General features: G+C 50.4%; 3 protein-coding genes across 5 annotated transcripts in view; 2 read left to right on the top strand and 1 right to left on the bottom strand.

Annotated features, from left to right (window-relative positions):
- The window catches only part of IPO9 (importin 9), a 59,189-nt gene extending 50,382 nt beyond the window's left edge, over positions 1 to 8,807 (top strand). Inside the window, exon 24 of the mRNA XM_025370915.1 lies at positions 507 to 8,807. Coding sequence (XP_025226700.1) covers positions 507 to 617 — 111 coding nt within the window. The 3' untranslated portion in view covers positions 618 to 8,807. The remainder of the gene's footprint in view (positions 1 to 506) is intronic.
- A 4,138-nt stretch (positions 8,808 to 12,945) lies between these two features.
- Positions 12,946 to 16,730, top strand: SHISA4 (shisa family member 4). 2 transcript variants are annotated; one of them, XM_025388718.1, is made up of 5 exons: positions 12,946 to 13,496; positions 13,877 to 14,048; positions 14,884 to 15,017; positions 15,831 to 15,998; positions 16,230 to 16,730. In XM_025388718.1, exons 1-5 carry the CDS (start codon positions 13,424 to 13,426, stop codon positions 16,274 to 16,276), a joined length of 594 nt encoding a protein of 197 aa, XP_025244503.1. In that variant the 5' UTR covers positions 12,946 to 13,423; the 3' UTR covers positions 16,277 to 16,730. The 2 variants fall into 2 exon arrangements, with proteins under 2 accessions (XP_025244503.1, XP_025244496.1); XM_025388711.1 differs by lacking the exon at positions 14,884 to 15,017.
- A 3,009-nt stretch (positions 16,731 to 19,739) lies between these two features.
- LMOD1 (leiomodin 1) overlaps positions 19,740 to 22,254 on the bottom strand; it is a 53,373-nt gene continuing 50,858 nt past the window's right edge. The window contains exon 3 of one of the 2 annotated variants that reach the window (XM_025388689.1): positions 19,740 to 21,678. In XM_025388689.1, coding sequence (XP_025244474.1) covers positions 21,434 to 21,678 — 245 coding nt within the window. In that variant the 3' untranslated portion in view covers positions 19,740 to 21,433. The remainder of the gene's footprint in view (positions 21,679 to 22,254) is intronic. The other variant, XM_025388697.1, reaches the window with a different exon arrangement.

The following is a 22,254-nucleotide window of genomic DNA, read 5'->3' as shown; positions in this document are numbered from 1 at the left end:
GCATAGTGGCACATGCGTGTGGTCCCAGCTACTCGGGAGGCTGAAGTGGGAGGATCGCTTGAGGCCAAGAGGTCAAGGCTGCAGTGAACTGTGATCATACCACGGCACTTGAGCCTGGGCGACAGAGCAAGACCCTGTCTGTCTTTTTTTCTTCCCCAAAAAAAAAATCCATTTATAATTTAACATGGGAGCCTCACGGGAAAGAGTTCTTGTCTTGTTGAGTGGTCCAGTGTTTTGGGTGGGCTGGAACTTTGCACTTGATGTGTTGTAATTCATCTTCTAGAGTCTATGTCGTGAAGGTCCTTGGGGTGATAGAGCCTTGGAAAAATGTTGTTTCCCTGTGGATTATCTAAACTAGATCCAAGAACATGAAAGACCATCCCTCAGGGAGCTGGCATTTGTCTAAAAACCAGCATTCCCTATGCCATTTGATTGTGGTTCTTGCTTCACTGCAAATGGGTGACTTGCAACATCTCACTAATGCCACTCTTGCTCTTTTCCTCCAGGCGTATCTCACAGATTTCCTCTGCCAGTTTGCTCAGCAGCCCTGCTACATAATGTTTTCAGGCCACCTTAATGATAACGAGAGGCGAGTTCTACAGACCATCGGCATCTAAAAAGGGGAGCCTTTCTCCATTTGCTCCTTCTGGCCCAGCCGCAAACCATTTTGCAGCCCTCACTGGCCTTGAGATGCACTTTCTTCTCAACCTAAAGTGGCATCTTGACCCTTGGCCCTTGGCCTCGGCAGTGACACTGATGACAACTCAGACCAGGCTCACCAGTGCCGTCACTTAGGAATGCTGGAACAAAGGACATTTCTCAAAGTTCCCCTGAAGACATCCCATCTCTAGAACCTTTTTTCTCCCTGACTCTACCCCCACCTCTGTTCCTAGAGCCCTCTGCTGGCCAGTCCAGAAACATTATTGCCCAGAAGGATTATGTGTTTATGGATTATTTTGCCCCGCCTCAGGAGCACAGGAAGTCACTACCATTTATATTCTGAAACAGACCTATTTGTTTTCATAGGACTTCTGATTTTTTCAGATAGGAATCCTCGTGAGAGATCATTATGCTTTGTGCCCTGGACCACTGCTGCTCTGGGTTCTCAGGAGGAACAGGCAGGAGCAGCTTCATTCTAAGCCTTTCCAGTGACCTCAGCCTTGCTTCCCTTCTACAACACTAAGGCTCCTCTGTCAGAGGAGGTCGTCTTGTTTTTGCCTCATTGCATGACATAACCCTTCCCCTCAAGCTGTTCCTATATATACATGCACACACAAAATAAGCCAGACAGATGGCAATTTGATCTTCCTTTTTTAGAAAAAAAAAAAAAAAGGGAAAAAAGGGAATTTTTTTAAAATGCACCTGACCCAACTATATTTAATATGCCTCTCCCACACATTACCACAGAGTCTGATATTCAGAGGTTATCCCCTCTCCCTCAGGAAGCCTCTAAAGTGGTTAAGTTGTAGCCCTCAAATTTGCAACATGTATTTTTCTAGGACAGTAAAGTAATCTTTACAAATGAATTTAGTTGCATGATATAAGGTGTCTCAGCACCTGTTTGCCTTCTATTCCCTTTAGAAGGTAAGTAAAAGTAGTGGGGGAAAGGATTAGGTGGAGCCTATCTAAACATTCTAGTGTGTTTTGGCAAACCTAGCCTGAAATGATTCTTAGAGAACTGGCATTGTTTAATCAAATATTTTTAAGGGAGATTCCTTAATTGGGAAGTTTAGTCTGTTTGGGGTTCAAAGAGCAAATGAGGATTAGAAAATCCTGGAGAGAGGCTGGGCACAGTGGCTAATGCCTATAATCCCAGCACTTTGGGAGGCTGAAGTGGGCAGATCACTTGCGGTCAGGAGTTTGAGGCTAGCCTGGCCAACACAGTGAAATGCCCATCTCTACTAAAAAGACAAAGATTAGCTGGGCATGGTGGTGCATGCCTGTAATCCCAGTTAACTTGGGATGCTGAGGCAGGAGAATCGCTTGCACCTGGGAGGCAAAGGTTGCAGTGAACCTATATCACGCCATTGCATTCCAGGGCGAGACTCCATCACACACACACACGCACACACACAAATCATGGGGAGAAAGATGAAGCCTGTGTTCCCCTTTTTTTGATAGTGCCCACATCTGGTGCCCCATTTTTAATAGCCACAGAATATTTCTTTAGATTGATATTCTCACAAGAAATAGAATATAGGCTGGGTGCAGTGTGTCACACCTCTAATCCCAGCACTTTCGGAGGCCGAAGCGGGCGGATCACCAGAGGTCAGGAGTTCAAGGCCAGCCTGACCAACACGATGAAGCCCTGTCTCTACTAAAAATACAAAAATTAGCCAGGCGTGGTGGCATGCGCCTGTAATTCCAGCTACTTGGGAGGCTGAGACAGGAGAATTGCTTGAACCTGGGAGGCAGAGGTTGCAGTAAGCCAAGATCGCACCATTGCACTTCAGCCTGGGCAACAAGAGGAGCGAAACTCTGTCTTAGGAAAAAAAAAAAGGAAGACTATAAAGTGAATCTGAATCTCCATTCAAGGGGATGGCCCCAAGGATATCGTAGCTAGTAATGTCTTCATGCCACTAGGTGTCCCCAGTGTTCAACCTCCATGACAGATTGGAAGAAATAAGAGTTGTAAGTTTTTACTATCTTTGAAAAGCCTGCGGGCATGTTCACAATTGTCCCATGCCAGCCAGGTTCTGAGGCTAACTGCTTGTGCCCCTGCTGCTTCTCCACATGGCATTGGGGAAATGATGGCAGGTCTGACCAAGTGGTGCTCAGAAAACCACCCTCAGCCTTGCAGACTCCATAGTTTATCTCAAGGCAGTGCCAGTTGGATTTGGTGCTAAAGGCATAAGGCCAAGTCGGCCTCTGATTTTGGTGCAAAAGAGTGGTCTCATGCCAGTAGCATTGAACTGCTGAGCTTGGGAAGGCTTAAGGCTCCCACACAGACTGAGAATGATGGGGGACTCTCTGGGTCTACTGATTAGGAAAACGTTCTGTGTCTAGTGCCAAAAGTGGTCCTAAGCCCTTTGGCAAGGGTCCTTTCTGCTCTCATGCTGATTTGGGGAAGGACTAGGCATCCTGCCTCAGGAGAACGTGAGTCCTGAGGAAGGGGCCCTAGTATCACTTAAGGGCTACCCCTGGCTAACAGATACTTGGCTCTGGTTGAGAGTAGAAGGTCTTGGACCCCTCGGTGTGCAGGTACTTAACTGTGTTTCCAGTGCATTTTCATGTACATTATCTAATTTAACCTTTATAACAGGTTCACAGGGTGGATATTCCCATTCTGTTGATGAGAAAAAGTTTGGAGAGACTATGTCCAGTGTCAGCAGGAAGAAAAAAGATCTGTTGGAGGCCAGTACGTGTTGACAGAAACTCTAGACCATATTTTGTCTCCTGTCTTTGGCCAAAGAGAACTAGCTTCAGTCTGAAAAGGGCAGGGCTAAGTGGTTACAAGGAATAAAAAGTTCAAGGTAAGACAAATGAGGTAAAAATAAAAAAGAGCACTTAGCTGCTCTGAGACATTTTAGTCTCCTGACTCTGGTAAACAGCAGCTGGGGCACCAAGGGGTTCCCAGGAGTTTGTTGAGCTTTTATTGGAGTGAACTGAAAGGAGGGAACGCTGTAAGACTGAAAAGTTAAAACCCCAGGAAGGAAGCTGATAACACAAGTTACAGTTGTATAAGTGACATTGATTTGGGAAGAATGAACCTACAACAAATGACCCAAAAGCACCTAAATAAGAGTGATGAGAGTTTAATAGACGTTCATTATGGACTTCAGAGAGAATGATGCTAAACTGACCTTATAGTCGTCTTTAACTTTGTTAAGTAGGTAAAATAATCTGGACATAGTAAAGTCAAAGCATTAGGGAGATAGAGAAGTTGGTAACCACCAACTAACAAACTAGAAATTCACCCATTGTGGGTTGACCTGATACGTACCCCCAGGGCTGTGTCCTTGGCCCCTCCTTTGATATTAGTGACAGATGACTTTTTTTATGCCTTACCCATTCCACAAAAGAATTTGAAGCCATTTACACAAGAGATAGTACTAGTAAATTAGGAATGCTGATCAAATTTTTAGATAATAAGAAACCCTTAGGAAGGATGACAATTTAGAATCCAAATTTAGGATCCAAACAAATACCATTACAACCTATAAAAGTGAGCAGAATCTAAATGTAACATTTCAATAAATGCAGATTGATAATATCTGTGGAAAGAGTTGAGGACTATAGAGTACTGTGCTCTCACTAACAGTACTGCATGCTGCTAAGAGTTTAATGGCCGGGTGCAGTGGCTCACACCTGTAATCCCAGCATTTTGGGAGGCCTAGGTGGGTAAACCACCTGAGATCAGGAGTTCGAGACCAGCCTGGCCAATGTGGTGAAACCCCGCCTCTACCAAAAATACAAAAATTAGCTGGGCATGGTGGCACACACCTGTAATCTCAGCTACTCGGGAGGCTGAGGCAGGAGAATTACTTGAACCTGGGAGGCAGAGGTTGCAGTGAGCCAAGATCACACCATTGCATTCCAGCCTGGGTGACAGAGCAAGACTCTGTCTCAAAAAAAAAAAAAAGTTTATTATGCCAGGAAGGCCAGGTGTGGTGCCACACCCCTGTAATCCCAGCACTTCAGGAGGCTGAGGTGGGCAGATCACTTGAGCCCAAGAGTTTGAGACCAGCCTGGGCAATGTGACAAGACATTGTCTTAAAATTTAAAATAAAAGAAGTTTATTATGCCAGGAACTGTTAATGTGTCCAGAAAACTCCAGTGTGGTCCTAGGATGAGATAATAAAATTAGGTTGTCTAGGGTAGTGTGGAAGGTGCTTTCAGTCTTAACTGTGCCTATCAGTGATCCTCATTGCTATGTTCCCTTCTGGTGCTCAACCGGAGGCTCCCTGACAGATGACCACTCTGCCAGATAAAAGCTAAGATGTAGAAGACAAATCGTGTCAAGGAAAAGAAGCTTGAAGGAGCTAAGAATGCTTAGCTTAGAGAAGACGAGAAGAAACAGGACATGGCTTTGGGAAGTTCAAAGATGGTCCAGTGAAATACATCCTATAAACTTGTGCACCCCAGCCAAGCTGACCCATGATCAATAAGTATGAAATAAAAGGCCAATTTCTGGCTACTCTTCCCCCCAACCCCATTTCAGTGAATGTTGAACCTCTATTAGACGTGCAAGGCTAGTGCTAAATGCTGGAGGGCTTTGGCCTTTTCCTTCAAGGAACTAGTCTAGTAGGGGGTCAGAAATACAGATGGGCCCGAACGTAATGATGGTTTGACTTCTAATTTTTCAACTTTAGGATTGTGCAAAAGCTATGCACATTCAGTAGAAACAGTACTTCAAGTATCCATACAACCATTCTGTTTTTCACTTTCTGTAGAGAATTCAATAAATTACATGAGACATTCAACACTTTATTATAAACTAGGCTTTGTGTTAGATGAGTTTGCCCAACTGTAAGCTAATGTAAGTGATCTGAGTAGGTTTAAGGTAGGGTAGGTGTATTAAATGCATTTTTTACTTAACAGTATTTTCCACTTTTGTTGGGTTTACTGGGATATAGCCCCGTTATAAGCTGAAAAGCATCTGTAGTATAATAAATGTGGGGAGTGCTGTGAGAGAAATAAGTATACTGGGTTTAGTTCCCACTGCCCAAAAAAGGAATTGACTAATCGGGTAAGTTGTATGGAGAAGGCTTGAACACTTGAAAGGAGCTAACAATACCTGCTTCTGGAGTATTTAAATGCCAGTGGGTATGCTAAATACTTTACCTCACTTAGACCACCTACTAACCTTACAAAGTAGTTAACTCTGCTCACCCAGTTTTACAGATTGATGAACTGAAGCAGACAGATACTGTTAACCTATCAAAGGTCACACTGCAAGTGGGTGATTATAGTCCAAGCAGCTTGTACTTGGTGCCTATTTGTTTTGCCTTTCCTGTGCATCTGCCAGGCAGATGAGAGTGGGGTAAGACATTGCAGAGAAAGAGTAAGAAAAGGCCGTCATGAAACAATTTCATTTTCAGAACTTATAAGCACATTAAAAGTACTGATATTTACGCATAAGTTCACGGAAGCCCTGGCCAGAAATAAAGCCGGAAGGACAAGTCGGGGCCAGATTGTGAAGGGTCCTGCAAGACCTGCTTCCTCTAGAGAATGGGAGACTACCCAAGAGTACTAAACAGAGAAGTGACATGATCAGGCTTTGTGTCTTAGAAAAGTGTTGCAGTGTTGATCCAAATGTGACTAGAAGGGTGACTTGGAACCTGGATCGGAGGAGTGGGAGATGGGAGAAAGGAATGCAGTCTGGCAGCAGCTACAACAGTCCAAGTGGGAAAACCCAGAGCCTGGACTAAGGTAGTAACTAGAGGGGACAGGGTGGAAGAGCTGGATTAGAGATGTTGACAAGGTAAAGTCAGTAGGACTTAGAGACTGACAAGGATTTTCCCAAAGTGAGAGCTATGGAATGAATTGTCTTAAAATGTTGCAGTGAGTTCCTCCTCATCAATCCAAGTGCTCAATCAGAGGCTGGACCTTTACTTAGCGGTCACAGGAAAATTCCCCATTCTCACGGGGATTTAGACCAGGTATTAACCATACTTTACCAAGATTCCAGTCTCAAAGCACCCAAAAGTAATTGTAATAAAATTCCAATTTTTGTAGGCTGGGCACAGTGGCTCACACCTGTAATCCCAGCACTTTGGGAGGCCGAGGTGGGCAGATACGAGGTCAGGTGTTCGAGACCAGCCCGGCCAGCATGGTAAAACCCCATCTCTACTAAAAATACAAAAATTAGCTGGGCATGGTTTCGCATGCCTGTGATCCCAGTTACTCAGGAGGCTGAAGCAGGAGAATTGCTTGAACCCAGGAGCGGGAGGTTGCAGTGAGCCAAGATCATGCCACTGCACTCCAGCCTGGGCGACAGAGCGAGACTCCATCTCAAAAAAAAACAAAATCCAATTTTTGTGAATTTAAGTTTCTCTAATGGATGGTGCAGGTCAACATTAGCCATCTAATGACCCTTATATTCCAATTTTTTACTTTTTTGAGTAAGTGGGAAAAGGTTGGCATTACTGCTGGCTTCTTAAAATTGAAAATTATACTAGGGTTTTTAAACCTCTGTAGAATACATGATGTGGAAGCAAATGTGCTAGAGGAAGAAAAACAATGAGGAACTACTGGCCTGACTAGGAGGCCTGGAAGTCCCTCCCAGGCTTGAGTTGTTCTGACTTCGCATGATTACATAGCTGCGTCAAGTGACATTTCCTCCAAGCCTTGGTTCTCTCATCTGTAAAATAGGGAACTAATACCTGCCTCACAGGATTGTAGTTAAGAATTAAGGATGACTTCATTAAAGCACCTCTAGTGGTGGAAGATGTCCCATCCTATCCCCTGCCCGTAGCTGGGAGCTATGTTTGGCTTATTCTCCCTGACTCACTGGATTACACTGTGACTCAGTTCAATTTCACACATGCTGCTGCTAAATTAGGGTCTTGGTGAGCCTTTGGGAGGACAGCTCTGAGGAATGAATTGTAGCACTGCAGCCCTGCCTGAGGAGCAGGATAGAAACAGGTGGTAGGCCCAGCTCTTGCCTTCTACCTACTAAGCAGTTTTTCTGTGGTTAGCTGTGTGACATTATAAACTATCGGTGTATTAATTTGCTTTCACTAGATTTCCCACTACCCCCCCACGCACCCAACTTAGTCCAAGAACATACTTTAATTCTTTGCATTTCCTTGCCTTAGTTGCTTTTGTAGGGTGGACAGCAGGACTGCATGAGAATAGCCCTGCTTCTGGACCCTATAGTGAAAGCTCTAGTGAACTGCGATTAGGCCAGGGTCCCGGAGGAAGAAGGGGAGAGTAAAAGGGCGAGTAGTTTTCCAAAAGATAAGTAGGGGACAAAAAAGTCCATGGGGCCTATGAGTGGTGAGGATCCTGCCCTGATTGTGGCAGAGCACCTGGAGATGATAGAACTTCCTAGGGAAAAGGCTGCATGGAGTCCCCAGGGATGCTGGGCCCTGGTCACCAAAGCTCCCTGGGAAGGTCTCTTGTGCCTGCAGTACACAGACCAACACTTCTGAAATTGCAAGCTTAAGAGCATGTATGAGCAGAACCTGTGCAGACCAAGACTTAGAGGGCTCACCTCAATGTTTTGTACTGTGTGAGACCCCAGGACCTTTTTGTGATTCTGAAGAGGGGAACAAACCATAATAACAAACCAGGTAGCAGGATAGAGACTCATTCTCATCTATTTTGGTTAAAAGAAAATAAATGTATTTCTTCCACACCTGATTTTGTGATTGCAGATTCATAACTAATATCCCTCGTAAGCTCCCTTGACTCATCCCTGCCACAGGGAGGTTCACAGCAAGAGCACAGAAACTAGTGCCAGTGCCCTGTTGTGTGACCTTGAGTAAGTTCTTTTTCCCTTGAACAGGGAGAGAGACACAATGGATCAGAGTGTCTCCGCCAGTTCTAACTTGGTGATTCTAATGGGCTGAACCGAACAGTAGTCCATTTCCAAAAGAGGAAGCCAAGACCAGAGGAGGCGTGGTTCCTTCAAGTTTGCAGAACCAGTAAGTGGCAGAGCAGGACTCATATCTAGTTAGTGGTTCAGAGCATGGGCTCCGGAGCTAGACTGCCTGGATTTGAACCCTGGCTTTGCCACTTGCCTGTTGGATGACTTTGGACAAGCTACTTAAATTATGTCTCCATTTCCTAATCCACAGAACAAGTATAATACTAGTATCTGTTTCATGGGGTGATTGTGAGGATTAACTAAAGTTAATATACTAATACAAAGCACTTCGTAGTGCTGCCTCATAGTAAGTGTTAATGTTACCTATTATTAGTCTAATCCCAAGTCTAATGCAGTTCTCACCTCCTAAACCTGCCTTTACAGAGTTGGCCTTTAGGAGAAACCCTGTGTCTCTGTAGATTCAACACTCCCATCTGTGCAGATGGCTAACAGCTAGGCTGAAAACAGAAACCTTGGGTTGGAAAGGGTCAGCTGGAGGGCTGAGGCCCATGGCCCCAAATCCTCCCCAGGAGAGAGAGTAGGGACAGAAAGGAGAGAGCTATAAACAGAGCTTTCCTCCTCCCTTGCCCTCAGATCCCAAAATAACACTTGTCTACCCCCATCCTGCCCAGCTGGCAGAGTGGCAGGCTGAGTAAGGTGCCATTTAAAGATAACCTGGCCCTCCCCATCTGCCCCACTGGCTAGGCTGGGCTCCTGAGGCCAGGCCTTGGCTGCCTGGGACTGCTGCCGCTCCCACAGCCACGCAGAGTGTGCCTGGGTAGGGGACTGCTCACAGCTGCCATCCAAGCCAGCCTGGCTACACCCCCTTCTTTCCTGAGGCCCAGGCTGTCCTGGGCACTCTGCAAACAAGCAGAAGCCTGGCATTCTGGGAGAGGCAATCCTACAAAGGCATTGGTAAAAAATCCTTCTGGAGAAGAGTGCTTCATGTATATATAAATTTATAAGGTACTTGTGCAGCTTTGTTACATGGAAGAGTGCTCCTTCTTACCAGTAGCTTGGCAGCAGTGAGGCTGATCCTCACTGTCCTTCACCCACCCTCCACTTGCAAATCCCTCCCACCAAGAGGACAAACACAGGAGACAGTCTTTCATTTACAGCAAGAAAGATTAAGGCTAGACGCCAGGAAAAGCGTTCTGATTTAAGAGAGATGTTTGTTTATTCCGGGGCAGTGGGAGCCAAAAGACCTGGTTCCCCAACTAAGCCATGAGACCTTGGCCAAGTCCTGGTGCTCTCCTAGGCCTTACTCTCCCTAGCTGTGGACTGCAAGGAGAATTCATGTGTCCAAGACTCCAGGAAGGGTCTGACAAATCAGAGGAAGGAACTCTGGGGTCCTATGGAGGGGGACCTGTCTGCAGGAGTTGGGCTGCCAGAGGCAGGGAGGAAAAGAGGACAGAGTAACAGCATTCCGGGAGAGCACTGATTGATCAGAGGCAGTAATTAGGAAAGGAATGGAGTTTCCCTTATCTTGGAATGGCTCAACTCAAACCACTGGCCAGACAAAAGTGGAGGCAGGAACCTCCATGGCCAGATAGCAGGGGTAGGGCAGAACCAGGGTGGGATACAGCCTCCAGGGCTCATGGCATGGGAAAGTAAGGAAGGCCTCAGGAATGCCTGTGTCAGTCTGCTCTGATAGAAAGAGGAGCATGGAAGGGGTTGGGAGGAGCCCTAGGCTGGTCATTCAGTCCAGGAGTGAGGTGACTCAACAGAGCACTCCTACCGGTCACAGGCAGGGTCCCAGCCCTTCCCCTCCTCCTGCCCTTCCCCACTCCAGATATCCCTGGCTACCTTCTCACCACATGCAGAGGCCTGCTAGAGATAAGGGCTGGGCATCAAGAGTTTCCCTGAATACATGCTCTTTATGCCAGGCATAGCGCTGAGCATTTTAGACTTGTTTTTTGTTTTTTGTTTTGTTTGAGACAGAGTTTCACTCTTATTGCCTAGGCTGGAATGCAGTGGCGCATTTCCGGGTTCGAGCCTCCTGGGTTCAAGTGATTCTCCTGCCTCAGCCTCCCAAGCAGCTAGGATAACAGGCATGTGCCACCACGCCCGGCTAATTTTGTATTTTTAGTAGAGATGGGGTTTCTCCATGTTGGTCAAGCTGGTCTCGAACTCCCGACCTCAGGTGATCCACTCGCCTCAGCCTCCCAAAGTGTTGGGATTACAGGCGTGAGCCACCGCACCCGGCCCTTTAGACTTGTTTAAAGAGAAGCAGGTGATGAAGCTGAAGGGCTGGGGCTTTGAAGCTATGAAAGTCCAGCTGCAAATCCCAGCAGTGTGAGCTGGGGGAACTGAAGTTCTTCCAACTTCAGTTTCCTCATCTGTACAATGGGATGAGCTCGCTGGCAATGTTTGCTGCTGGTGTTATCATTACCATCATATTCCAGACAACCTGAGGAGAACCTCCTACTGATAAAGTCTATGTTTTGTCTCATCTGATCACAGATTGCTCTGCCTCCTCTTTTCCAGGAAAGTGTTTCTTTCCCTTGCTGGGGATTAAGAGACCAGCTTGGTGAGGGTATTCCTGCCTGCCCTTACCGAGAGAAGGTGTAGTGAAGCCCCTCCAGGTCTGAAGATTTAGACAGCCTCTTCCAGGGCCCCCAGTCCTCCCACCCAAGCCCCTCCTCACTCCCGGCCAACCCTATGGACTCTTTCAGGACTCAGGTTCATTATGATGACATAAGCTAGCCCCAGCTCTCCATCTCCAAGTTCCAGCATCCCTTGTCAAGGTAAGAAGTGCAAGTTCTCCCAGTGCAGCCAGTTCTCCCCTCTGGTTGGCCCACAGGCCCTTCACTCTCTGTGCTAGCCTAGTCACCTCCCATCCCATGAACTGAAATATATTCTTAGAATTTTGCAATTAGGAAAACACTGATGATGTTGGTGTGTGCTAGGTGTCATTGCAAGCTGGAAGTGTCATCTAGGGGTATATGCTTTGAGGAGGGCTAGTTGGAGAAAAAAGCAGAAAAGCAGGAAAGTAGCTAGAGAGGCATGAGTTTCAAGAAGGATGTGGTTTGGTTTGGTTTGTTTTAAATAGGAAAGACTTGAGATTTCCTTTTCCTAGGGAAAAGAAGCTGGTAAGGTAGGAGAAGCTAAAGACACTAAAGAGATGGGATAATGAAGAGACAGATCAGCAGGGGTCAAGGGTACACATGGGAGAGTCAGCCCTGGGCAGGAAAAACACCCCTTCATCTGAGGATGATTCCAACAATGACAGCACCAATGGCTAGGGCTGGATGGCAACAGTGAACACAGCCACGTGGTCCCTGCAGTCATGGAGCTTTTAGTGTAGGAAAGAGGAGATGTAGGAAAGAGGATGGCAATGAGCACACTGAGTAGGTGGTGCTGAATTCAGAGGCATCTCTCTGTCCCTGCTGCTGCATTTATGACTGTGTCCTTCGTGAGGGCATACTCTTGCCCATCAGGCTACCAGCAACTTTCTGGGGCAGGAGCCTATCCTCTCCTATTCCAGCTCTCTTGGGTAGGTGTGCCAACACCCACAGGGACCCAGGATGGGATAGCTCCTCTTCCAGCTGTTCTTCCCTAACCTACTAAGATTCTACTGGGCCTTCCATGGACCTGCCCTGATTCTGTCACTCCAGAACACAAGAAATACTCGCTGTCTGCACAGTCTGCTGTTGTAGCTGGGGATCAACCCTGATTTAGATTTGGGTCTCCCTGATGCCTCTGCCATTTACTGGCTGTATTACCTTGAACAAGTTCTTTAACCTCCATGAGTCCTAGTTTCTCTGTGAAATGGGATTGGTAACACCGACCAACCTTGCTTAGTTAATAGAGTTGTGGAAAGATTCCAGTGAGGTAGATGTGGAAGCCTGGACGTGCGTGTAAAGGGTGTACATGGCAGGGGATTAAGGTAGGCTTTTGATGATCTCCCTGGCTTAATTTGCAGTTCCTCAGAGGGTACCTCATGTACCATGGGGCATAGTCATTGGCACTCAGTATAAACCTGCGAAGACTGATTGACCTCTCCCACCCTAAAACGCTGTCTCCACCTGGAATTAACTGTTGCCCACCTGAAATTAACTGTTGCCCTCCCTATGCTCCGGTGGCTATTGCAGTACAGGCTTGCTCTGTGAAGAGTGTATAACTGGATGGGCCCCAGGTGGCCCCAGCAGCCTGCCTTCCCTGCTAGTGAAGCCATGGGCTTGTGCATGACAGCTCTGTCCACTTGAAGGGGGAAGGGTCCATCGTAGGGAACCAGTGCAGCTGGCAGAGTCCAGGCCTGTGGGCACCGCTGGGGACAAAGCCACTCTGAATGCCTCTCAATGAGTGCTTGTGTTCTGGGAATGGGGGCGGGGTGACATCCAGCCTCTTTCCCTCTCAGCCCCCCACAGGATGTCCCAGGCTGGACGCGGCAGAGGAGGTCCCCAACAAGGGAAGGTCCAGCCCTGCCCCTCCAAGGTTGGCCCATGTGTCTGGGCATTCGGAGGTGGCACCAGGATCAGGGCTTCTGGAGTCCAGCATACTGATTGGGCCCAGGCCGGGGGCGGGTCCAGGACACAGCCAGACTTCCCTGGCCGCAGTGCCCAACTGCCCGCGGTGCCCATGTTGGCTCGGACGGGAGGAACCACAGCGGAGCCGGGGACAGGGGGAGCAGGGCAGTGCTCTGCTGGGTGAGGGGCACCCAGCTCCAGAGGCTAGGTGGGCGTCGCTGGTGGGTGGACTCCTGGGCGCTGCGCGGAGCCGCGCCGGCTGGATTAGCGCGGGCGGGGCGCTTAGTCCCACCCCCAGAGGAGGCGGAAGAGGAGCCCCAGCCTGGCCGCGGGCTGGGCCCCGCCGCAGCTCCAGCTAGCCGGCTTGGTCCTGCGGTCCCTTCTCTGGGAGGCCCGACCCGGGCCGCGCCCAGCCCCCACCATGCCACCCGCGGGGCTCCGCCGGGCCGCGCCGCTCACTGCAATCGCTCTGTTGATGCTGGGGGCTCCCCTGGGTAAGGGGATGGGGAGTGATGCGGCAGGGGTGGGATGGGGTGGGATGGGGGCGGAGGAAGGGGAGGGGCCGATCCGAGGGGCTTGGGGTCGAGGCTTATCCAAGGCTGCCACGGGAGCCTTGGGTGTTGCTGGATCCTCAAGAAGCGGGAAGAGGGAGCGCCAGGATGCTGGGCCATGGGAGGCTGACCCCCGGGGTGCAGGGTCAGCTTCAGGCAGAGGCCTCTGGAGCTCCGGAGCTGAGACCCTCAGGTTGGAGACAAGGGGCAACCCTCAGTGTTCGGGAGCCAGCAGGCTGGGGACCACCAGGGGAGTGGGGCCGAGGGCGGCTGGGGATGAACTGGCCTGGTGGCCACTGGGCACCCCCAACCCCTGCCCGCAGCGCTGGCCGGCGAGGACTGCCTATGGTACCTGGACCGGAATGGCTCCTGGCATCCGGGGTTTAACTGCGAGTTCTTCACCTTCTGCTGCGGGACCTGCTACCATCGGTACTGCTGCAGGGACCTGACCTTGCTCATCACCGAGAGGCAGCAGAAGCACTGCCTGGCCTTCAGGTGGGTTCCTGCGTCCCCACTCTCACCCCCTCCTCCATCCTTTTCTCCAGAGGCCTCCCCTTCCTCCCTCCCGGACTCCTGCCTCCTCTCCATTTCGACCTCCACATTCTTAGCTGAATGGAGGACTAGGACTCCAGCTTGGTGGCAGAGCTAGGTGCTTAGGTGCTGGTGCCTGGGAGTTCCAGAAAAGGCATGTTAGTTACCTTCATAGGCTTTGGCCGGGCCAGGGGTTTCCAGGTTCTTTCTGGAGTCCTCCCTTTGGTCCTGCTAGGTCCTGGGGAGGCAGGGTTCAGGGTTAACACCTGGACGACAGTGTGGCTTTGTGGAAGAAGCTCTGGCACAAAGGCGGAGACTTGGGTTTGATTCCCAGGTCCACTTCTTACTAGCTGTGTGATCTTGGAGAAGACACTTGCCTTCTATGGGTCATTGCTTGCCAAATTAGTGGTTGTCAAACTTTTTAAAATATATCATATATAAAATAGATACAGAGACTTCTGATTGAAGTGGGGTTTGGAAAAAATGGCTCTAGATTATTTATAAGGTTCCTTTCAGTGTTATGCTGTATGTCAAATCATTTAAGTTGTAGATATAAAAGCAATGGTTGGGGGCGCACTGCAAATCCCCGTATGCTTCACACTAGCCAGCCAGGCAGCATAGCCTTCTGGGAAGTGGAGGTCCTCTAAGATCTCCTTCACAGGGACTGGGCAGAGCCCCACAAGGAACCCCAAATCTCAGCATGCCGTGGCCCCCCTGCTGGCCAGGAGTTGGAGCCAGCATAATGAGGACTCCCTCCTGTGAGTGTTGGAAGGTGAGAGGACCTGTTCTTTGTCTAAAGTCCCAAGACCATAGCAGGCATCGCCTCAGCTGTGATCCTCTTTGTTGCTGTGGTTGCCACCACCATCTGCTGCTTCCTCTGTTCCTGTTGCTACCTGTACCGCCGGCGCCAGCAACTCCAGAGCCCATTTGAAGGTACACCCAGTACTGGGCAAGATGAGCCTCATATGGGCTGGGCTAAGTCCCATAATGGGCAGCGGAAAGTTCATGGATTGGGTAAATTCTGTAGTAGTACGTACTTCTGTATACACACACCTGCCAGCATGAAAACCCAGAAAAATGCTTGTAAACACCTGACTATTAGAATGTGCCCAGGGGTATATGGAACATCAGACTGTGTGTGCATTTCTGTGCATACACATGAAGATTCAAATGTATACAGGAGTGCAGTCTGTCAACAATAGTGGGTGAGTGGGTGTATGTGTGCACATGACTCTTAGTAAGTACATGGGGTCAGGTCTGTAGTGATGAACATTAATTGAGTGTGCTGCAGTGGATGGCAGAATATGTGCCTGAGTGTTGGCATGTGATGCACATATGCCACAACCTGATGGACATGGGGACGGTGGTGCCATATGGGAGATCAGTGTGGGCGGAAAGGGCTAGGAGAAGACCCCCTTAGTGGCAGCTCTGCTGGATTACAGGATACCAGTCCAGAGCTGTCCTCTCCTTGCCCAAGTGAGATATTCCCTGGGCTGTGCTCCCTGGTTCATAAGGTCTCTGAAACCTGCTGAGGGGAGCAAACTTGCTAAACACAGATTGACCAGCTGGGGCCACGTGCACAGCTCCCTGCTTAAATCTGCCAAGCAGGGTGTGGGAGGAAAAGATGGCCAGCCTGGAGCTTGCCAGAGGCCAGCACCAGGGTGCTTACCTTGGTTTCCTGGGCAGGAGGAGGAGGCTTCCCATAGGAGATGGGTCTCTGAATGCTGATCCTTCTCCCCCACCTAGGCCAGGAGATTCCAATGACAGGCATCCCAGTGCAGCCAGTATACCCATACCCCCAGGACCCCAAAGCTGGCCCTGCACCCCCACAACCTGGCTTCATGTACCCACCCAGTGGTCCTGCTCCCCAATATCCACTCTACCCAGCTGGGCCCCCAGTCTACAACCCTGCAGGTAAGTAAGCAATCTGGGGCCCCTTGCTGCTGCCTTCCCCCACCCCTTGCCCTGCGACCCTCCTTGTGCCTCTCTCATTCTCAGATTGCCTCTCCCAGACTTTCTTCACCTCTAACCCGAAACCTCCAGGCCCAGTCTTTCCTATGGGTCCTGTCTGCCCTGGGGGTAGGGGGGTTACTTTTCATCCACCTATGCCACCACTCACCCTCATCCTGTCTCTTTGGCTTTCAGCTCCTCCTCCCTATATGCCACCACAGCCCTCTTACCCGGGAGCCTGAGGAACCAGCCATGTCTCTGCTGCCCCTTCAGTGATGCCAACCTTGGGAGATGCCCTCATCCTGTACCTGCATCTGGTCCTGGGGGTGGGCAGGAGTCCTCTAGTCACCAGGCCCCAGACCAAGCCAAGCCCTGGGCCCTACTGGGGACAGAGCCCCAGGGAAGTGGAACAGGAGCTGAACTAGAACTATGAGGGGTTGGGGGGAGGGCTTGGGATTATTTTTACTGGGGGCAAGGGAGGGAGATGACAGCCTGGGTCACAGCGCCTGTTTTCAAATAGTCCCTCTGCTCCCAAGATCCCAGCCAGGAAGGCTGGGGCCCTACTGTTTGTCCCCTCTGGGCTGGGGTGGGGGCAGGGAGGAGGTTCCATCAGCAGCTGGCAGTAGCCCTCCTCTCTGGCTGCCCCACTGGCCAGATCTCTGGCCTGCTGGATTAAAGCTGTAAAGACGTAACTCATATCAGTCGCATCATTGGACCCATCCACACTTTCCAGGAACACCGCCTTCAGCTGGGCCCAGACTGTTGCCCACTCCATATACCAAAAGTAGGGGAGGGCCAGCACCAGCACTGGAGCACAGCACCATCCTCCCCCCCATCCACACGCAGACCAAGGCAGACTGTTCCTGGGCTGCTTCCTAAAGACAATGAGGTAAATTTCGCCATGGCTCTGAAGAGATGCTCGTTTGCACTACAGATATTCCCTGCTAGGGATCAACAGCTCTACAGCAGCTGAGGCACTGCTAACTGTACAAAGGCAGTTCTCATTCAGGTACCCTTAGGTTCATTCTGGGCCCCACCACTTTCTGACCTTGGCCATGTCTCCCAAGGTTTCCAAGCCTCAGTGTCCCCATCTATAGAATGGGGATAGGACAGGCGCTGTAGTTCATGCCTGTAATCTCAGTACTTTGAGAGGCCGAGGCGGGCAGATCACCTGAGGTCAGGAGTTCAAGACTAACCTGGCCAGTAGGGTGAATCCCTGTCTCTGCTAATATTTAAAAAAAAGCCGGGCGCGGTGGCTCAAGCCTGTAATCCCAGCACTTTGGGAGGCCGAGATGGGCGGATCACGAGGTCAGGAGATCGAGACCATCCTGGCTAGCACAGTGAAACCCCGTCTCTACTAAAAAATACAAAAACTAGCCGGGCGAGGTGGCGGGCGCCTGTAGTCCCAGCTACTCGGGAGGCTGAGGCAGGAGAATGGTGTAAACCCGGGAGGCGGAGCTTGCAGTGAGCTGAGATCCGGCCACTGCACTCCAGCCTGGGCGACAGAGCGAAACTCTGTCTCAAAAAAAAAAAAAAAAAATTAGCCAAGCATTGTGGCGGGCACCTGTAATCCCAGCTACTCGGGAGTCTGAGGCAGAAGAATCACTTGAACCCAGGAGGCGGAGGTTACAGTGAGCTGAAATTGTGCCACTGCACTCCAGCCTGGGCGACAGAACCAGGATCTGTCTCTAAATAAATAAATAAATAAATAAATCGAATGGGTATAATACCCCATGGCTGTCAGGAGGGTGAAATATTATGTACATTAAACTGTTAGTCCTGTCCTTTCCTCCCTGATTAGAGGTCCTAGGACTAGGAGCCAGGTAGAGACACTGGGTGACCCAAGAACCTGGTGCAAGGTGCTTCTGTCAGCTGCTTGGATCCCAGTCCCCAGGCCCATGTCTGTGACCCCCGCTGAGCCACGCAATGGGGGATGTGACCTTTTCTCCCTCTCCTCCCACAAATACTGCCTAGAAGAGCCTCCCACCTCTGGAGCTGCCTGGCTGTCTTCCATCTCCTTGTTCCCTGGGGTCATGGTCCTTGTGCTCTCAGGACTTGTCTGGTGACAGATCCAGGGAAGGAAGTTTTATTGTTTTTAATTCAAGTGGGAAAAGTGTAAGCTCAGCTTGGCAAAGCCCCACCAGTGAGGAGCCCCTCCCCTCCCCAAGCCCCTTATCCAAGTATCCTCTAAGCCCAGCCCTCCTTTTCTCCCCATGCACAGGTACTCCAGCCCCACAGCAGCCTCAGGCTCTGCTCTCCTGCCCTGCCCCCTCAGACCTCTGGGCTCCTGCAGCCCAGCTGGGTTCTGGATAGGGCCATTGTGCTGACCATGCCCCCATGCAGGGTGCTGCCCCCTACTCTGTACCCTGCATGACCAGGCTGGGGCCCCCGACCTCTGAGTTTGGCCTGACTAGGGCCTGTGTTGCTGTGGTGCTAGGCTAGGCTGCTGGCCTAAGAGTGGCCAAGAAAGTGTGGCCCCCCTCAGCACCCTTCCCCCAGCACTTCTGGGGTGGCTTTCTGCTACCCACATAATCTTGAGGATTATCCCTTGTCATGCAGCCTGGAAGGCAAGAACTCCTGAGCCAGGGTTTTGGGGCCAGGGTCAGAAATTCCCCTGGCAGAGCCCTGCCCCTAGATTCACAGCTTTCGCCTTCCCAGTGAAATATCCATGGGGTCCATGTGTCTGCCCCTGGATCAGACCCAGACAGGGAGGGGCTGCTGATGCTGGTAGAGACAGGGCTGAGGCCACAGGTACAAATCCACTTTCTCTTTGAGGGTGGGGACAAGAGGTGGGGGCTGGAGCCCTGGAGTCCCTGGCTTCACAATTTAGGAAAGAGGGTCTCCAAGTCCTCTGAGGTTTGGAGTCCAGTCTCCTCTCTCCTGAAGCTGAGAGCTGGAAGAGATCGACATATTAAGGTTTTTGAGTTTCTCTGAGAAATGATGTGAAATGTATGCAAGGTGATGCCAGTCAGAATTAATTATCCTTGAATCAACAACCTGGTGTCAATGAAAAAATGCTTTGTAGTCTGGGATAGGAGGCAGGTTTACCCCAGCCATAACTGAGACTGGAAGAGTGGGGTTGCCCCATTTCCAGTCAATTCACTCCACAAAACACTGAAGAGAATTCTAAGAAAAGGAGAAAACTGCAACAAAGTAGGACTGTCAGGTGCTCTGAGCAGTGACGAGGTCTCTCACATATCCTAGAGTTCTTTAAATGGAGGCAATCAGCCCTGCATCTCTTCCCAAAGCACTGCAGTCTCCTCTGACCCCACCTCATCTGACTCATCATCTGGGAAACAAGGGGAGCCCAGCGGGGCCAGGGGAGTACAAAGCTGTAGTTGCCCCTCCAGATCACCTTGTTCCTCAACTAGCACCCCTGAAAGCCAATCAGGGACCCCATAAGGGCAGGCAGAAGTGAGGGTGGGAGGGGCAGTGTCCCTCAAGGATTGGGGGACCTCAGGACCTCTCTGGCTAAATCATGTTTGAAGTTTGGTAGAAAGGGCTTCCTAAGGTGACACCTTTTTAAGGTGTTGGAGCCTTAAGATTTGGAGGTAGGTTGTTTGGGTTCAGGTGAGCATCCAGTGCTTTCCTGCAGCACCGTCACAGCCTTATTTCAGTGAGGGAAGGAAGGAGAGCTGTTAATGAGAAGTAGTTCTATGGCCTGAAGACCTGGGCTCAAAACAAAACCAACAAACAAAAAAGACCTGAGCTCTGCCTTTTATTAGCTGTGTGATCATGGATATATTAGTTAACCTCTCTGGGCCAAACTCTATCTGCAAAATAGAATACTGGTATCCACCTCACAGAGTTGAAGGATCAGCTGAAGCAACCTAAAGCATCTAGCTAGTGCCCAGCACCCAGCGGGCCCAGGGGGTGCAGTGGGGCTGACAGTGGGGGCTGACAGTGGAAGCTCTAGCTGGCCTTAGCTCCAGCTCATACCCTTTAGGTCTAGGAGCCAGTGTGTGTCTGTCTCCTCTCCTCTGGGCCCAGTGATTGCTTAGGTGACTGGGTGACAGGCAAGTGGGTGGAGGGAATGGGAAAGAGTGTGCCCTGGGATCTGAGGGCTTTACCCCAGGACTAGACTGCCCTCTGGTTTTGGGCAGACCTAGCACAGTGATCCTGCTTCCTAGCTGGGGTAGCCCACCCTCACCTCAACGATGGTGAAACTGCTGTGCCTCCTGCTGTTGAGGCAACCTGGAGGCAGAGAAACCTACAAGTGACACAGACCCAAGGTGCCAGTTCCACAGTGCCAAGGGATGCCAGCACCTTCAAGAGAATGAAATTCAGAAAGATGCCTTTCATCTACACACGATGGTGGGCATGGCAGCATTGTCAGCATTCCTGCAGTTGGGGCAGGAAACGGAATTGGTGAGTAGATGGGGAGGGCTGGGGAAGATGAGGCCCTTCTGAGCCCTAGGGTACACAGGTATGGGTGCTATTCTCCAAATAGTCACTCCACTTCTCTGCCTGCTGCCTTCCTGGGCCTGTGACTGCTGTGAGGACCTGGCCCTGAGCCTGTGGTTAGGCAGAGTCATGGAATGAGCATCCCTAAACATGCCTAATATAGCCATCCCAGCGCCCTGCGCTCCACTCTGCCCCAGCACCCCTGAGAACAGCTCTGGCTACTGACTCCAGGCAGCAGGACTGGTTCAGGAGCAGACCTAGTAGAGGCCTGGCCTTCTAGACCTGAACAACCAGGTCAGTGGAGAGTCCTCTGCTCAGAGTTCAGATTTTCCTCCATGCTGCACTTTCTGAGGATGTGAATTTATTTCATGGCCAACTCAAATAGCATGGCAGGGAACCTCAGCTTCTAGAGTCCTCCAGGGAGCCCAGGGTTAGGATCAGGACTCACAGTTCAGGACAACAGGTGGGGCACAGCCATTCACAGCTAAAGGTTTGTATATATTATCAAAATCTTATGGAAAAACAGATACACAGCTATTTATACAGCAGAGGTGGGTGTGAGGAAAATGTCTACTTTGGCATCAAACCTTCAAGTCCAGCTGCTGTCTGTCCCACTCCTCCTGTCTGGAGTCTACTCCCACCAGGCACTGTCCATCCAGGCCACTGCCCCTGCCACATCCTCTGATTAGCCTGGACTTTGGGGTATCCTCAGCCCCTCCCCATGCTCCCCTTTGTGCCCCCGTGCCTCTCCATCTTTCTGCCATTGTCCCACACAGAGTGCCACTGGCCCAGCAGCTTTGCCCCGTGGGCTCCTCAGAGGCCTGAATCCTGGCCCTAGAGGGCAGTGGGGCTGGGGTGGATGTGGTCCCTGTGGGACATCTTTCCTGGATCACAGGTCTTTTGCAGCTTGCCAGCTACATGGGCCCTGGACAGTGCCATCTTCTCAGCGATGTGCTAAAAGGACTCTTCTTGTCCGGAAACCTGAGCTCCAGGTATTAAAGCAAAATTTGGAGAGCCTCAGAGACAAGAAAAGGAAAGCGAGAAGAGATAAGGCATCCTTCCTTGAGCGTGACCCAGGCCTTGACTGTCCCATGGCAGAATAGGGACATCCACAGCAGGTCAGTCAGGGACGGGGTGGGCAGGGTCTGTGTAGCCCTGGGAGGTGAGGCCTGAGCAGTCATGGCATTGGCAGATGGTGCCTGGTAGCCTGGTCCTACTGAAGCAGTTTGGGCACTTCCACCTGTAGGGGCAAAGTAGAGACAGGTTAGAGAAGGGAGCTCGGCCACCTCACCTCCCTCCCTACTGGAAGGACACAGGAGACACTGCAATATGTTATGTCTGTGGAATGTGAATGAGGTGTTGACACTGAAGGAGCATTTTTCCTTGTCTGTAAAAATTGGATGTCATCAAGTGACCACTGGAATTACAATGGAAATTGTCCTTTATCGCATGATATCTTGTCCCAGATGATATTGTGGGGGTTGGGTATCCAGTCAAATGGACAAACGATCATGGACTTTGTCACCCAGGCCAGACTTCCAGGGGAGGCAGAGCTTGGAGAAGTAGGGTGTCCAGGGATGGCTCCTGTGTCCATAGCACTGGCTAGGCAAAGGTAGACTCTCCTGAGAGGTGAGTCTCCCAGAGACCTTTCGGATAGACTGACCTGTAGGACTCGGCTTGTCCTGAGAGGAGGCTAAGTAAAACATGGATCATTTTTGTTTGGGGAAATGGAGAAGACTTAAAGGAAGGACCCGAGGCAAAACTACTCTGTAGAGGCCATTTCTCCATTTTAAGGAGAAACAGGCTTCACTGCAGG

This window comes from Theropithecus gelada, chromosome 1 (assembly GCF_003255815.1).
Source record: "Theropithecus gelada isolate Dixy chromosome 1, Tgel_1.0, whole genome shotgun sequence".
Classification (NCBI taxonomy): Eukaryota; Metazoa; Chordata; class Mammalia; order Primates; family Cercopithecidae; genus Theropithecus; species Theropithecus gelada.
The sequence above is the reverse complement of the archived record's forward strand: the minus strand, read 5'-3'. Positions and strand labels throughout refer to the sequence as shown.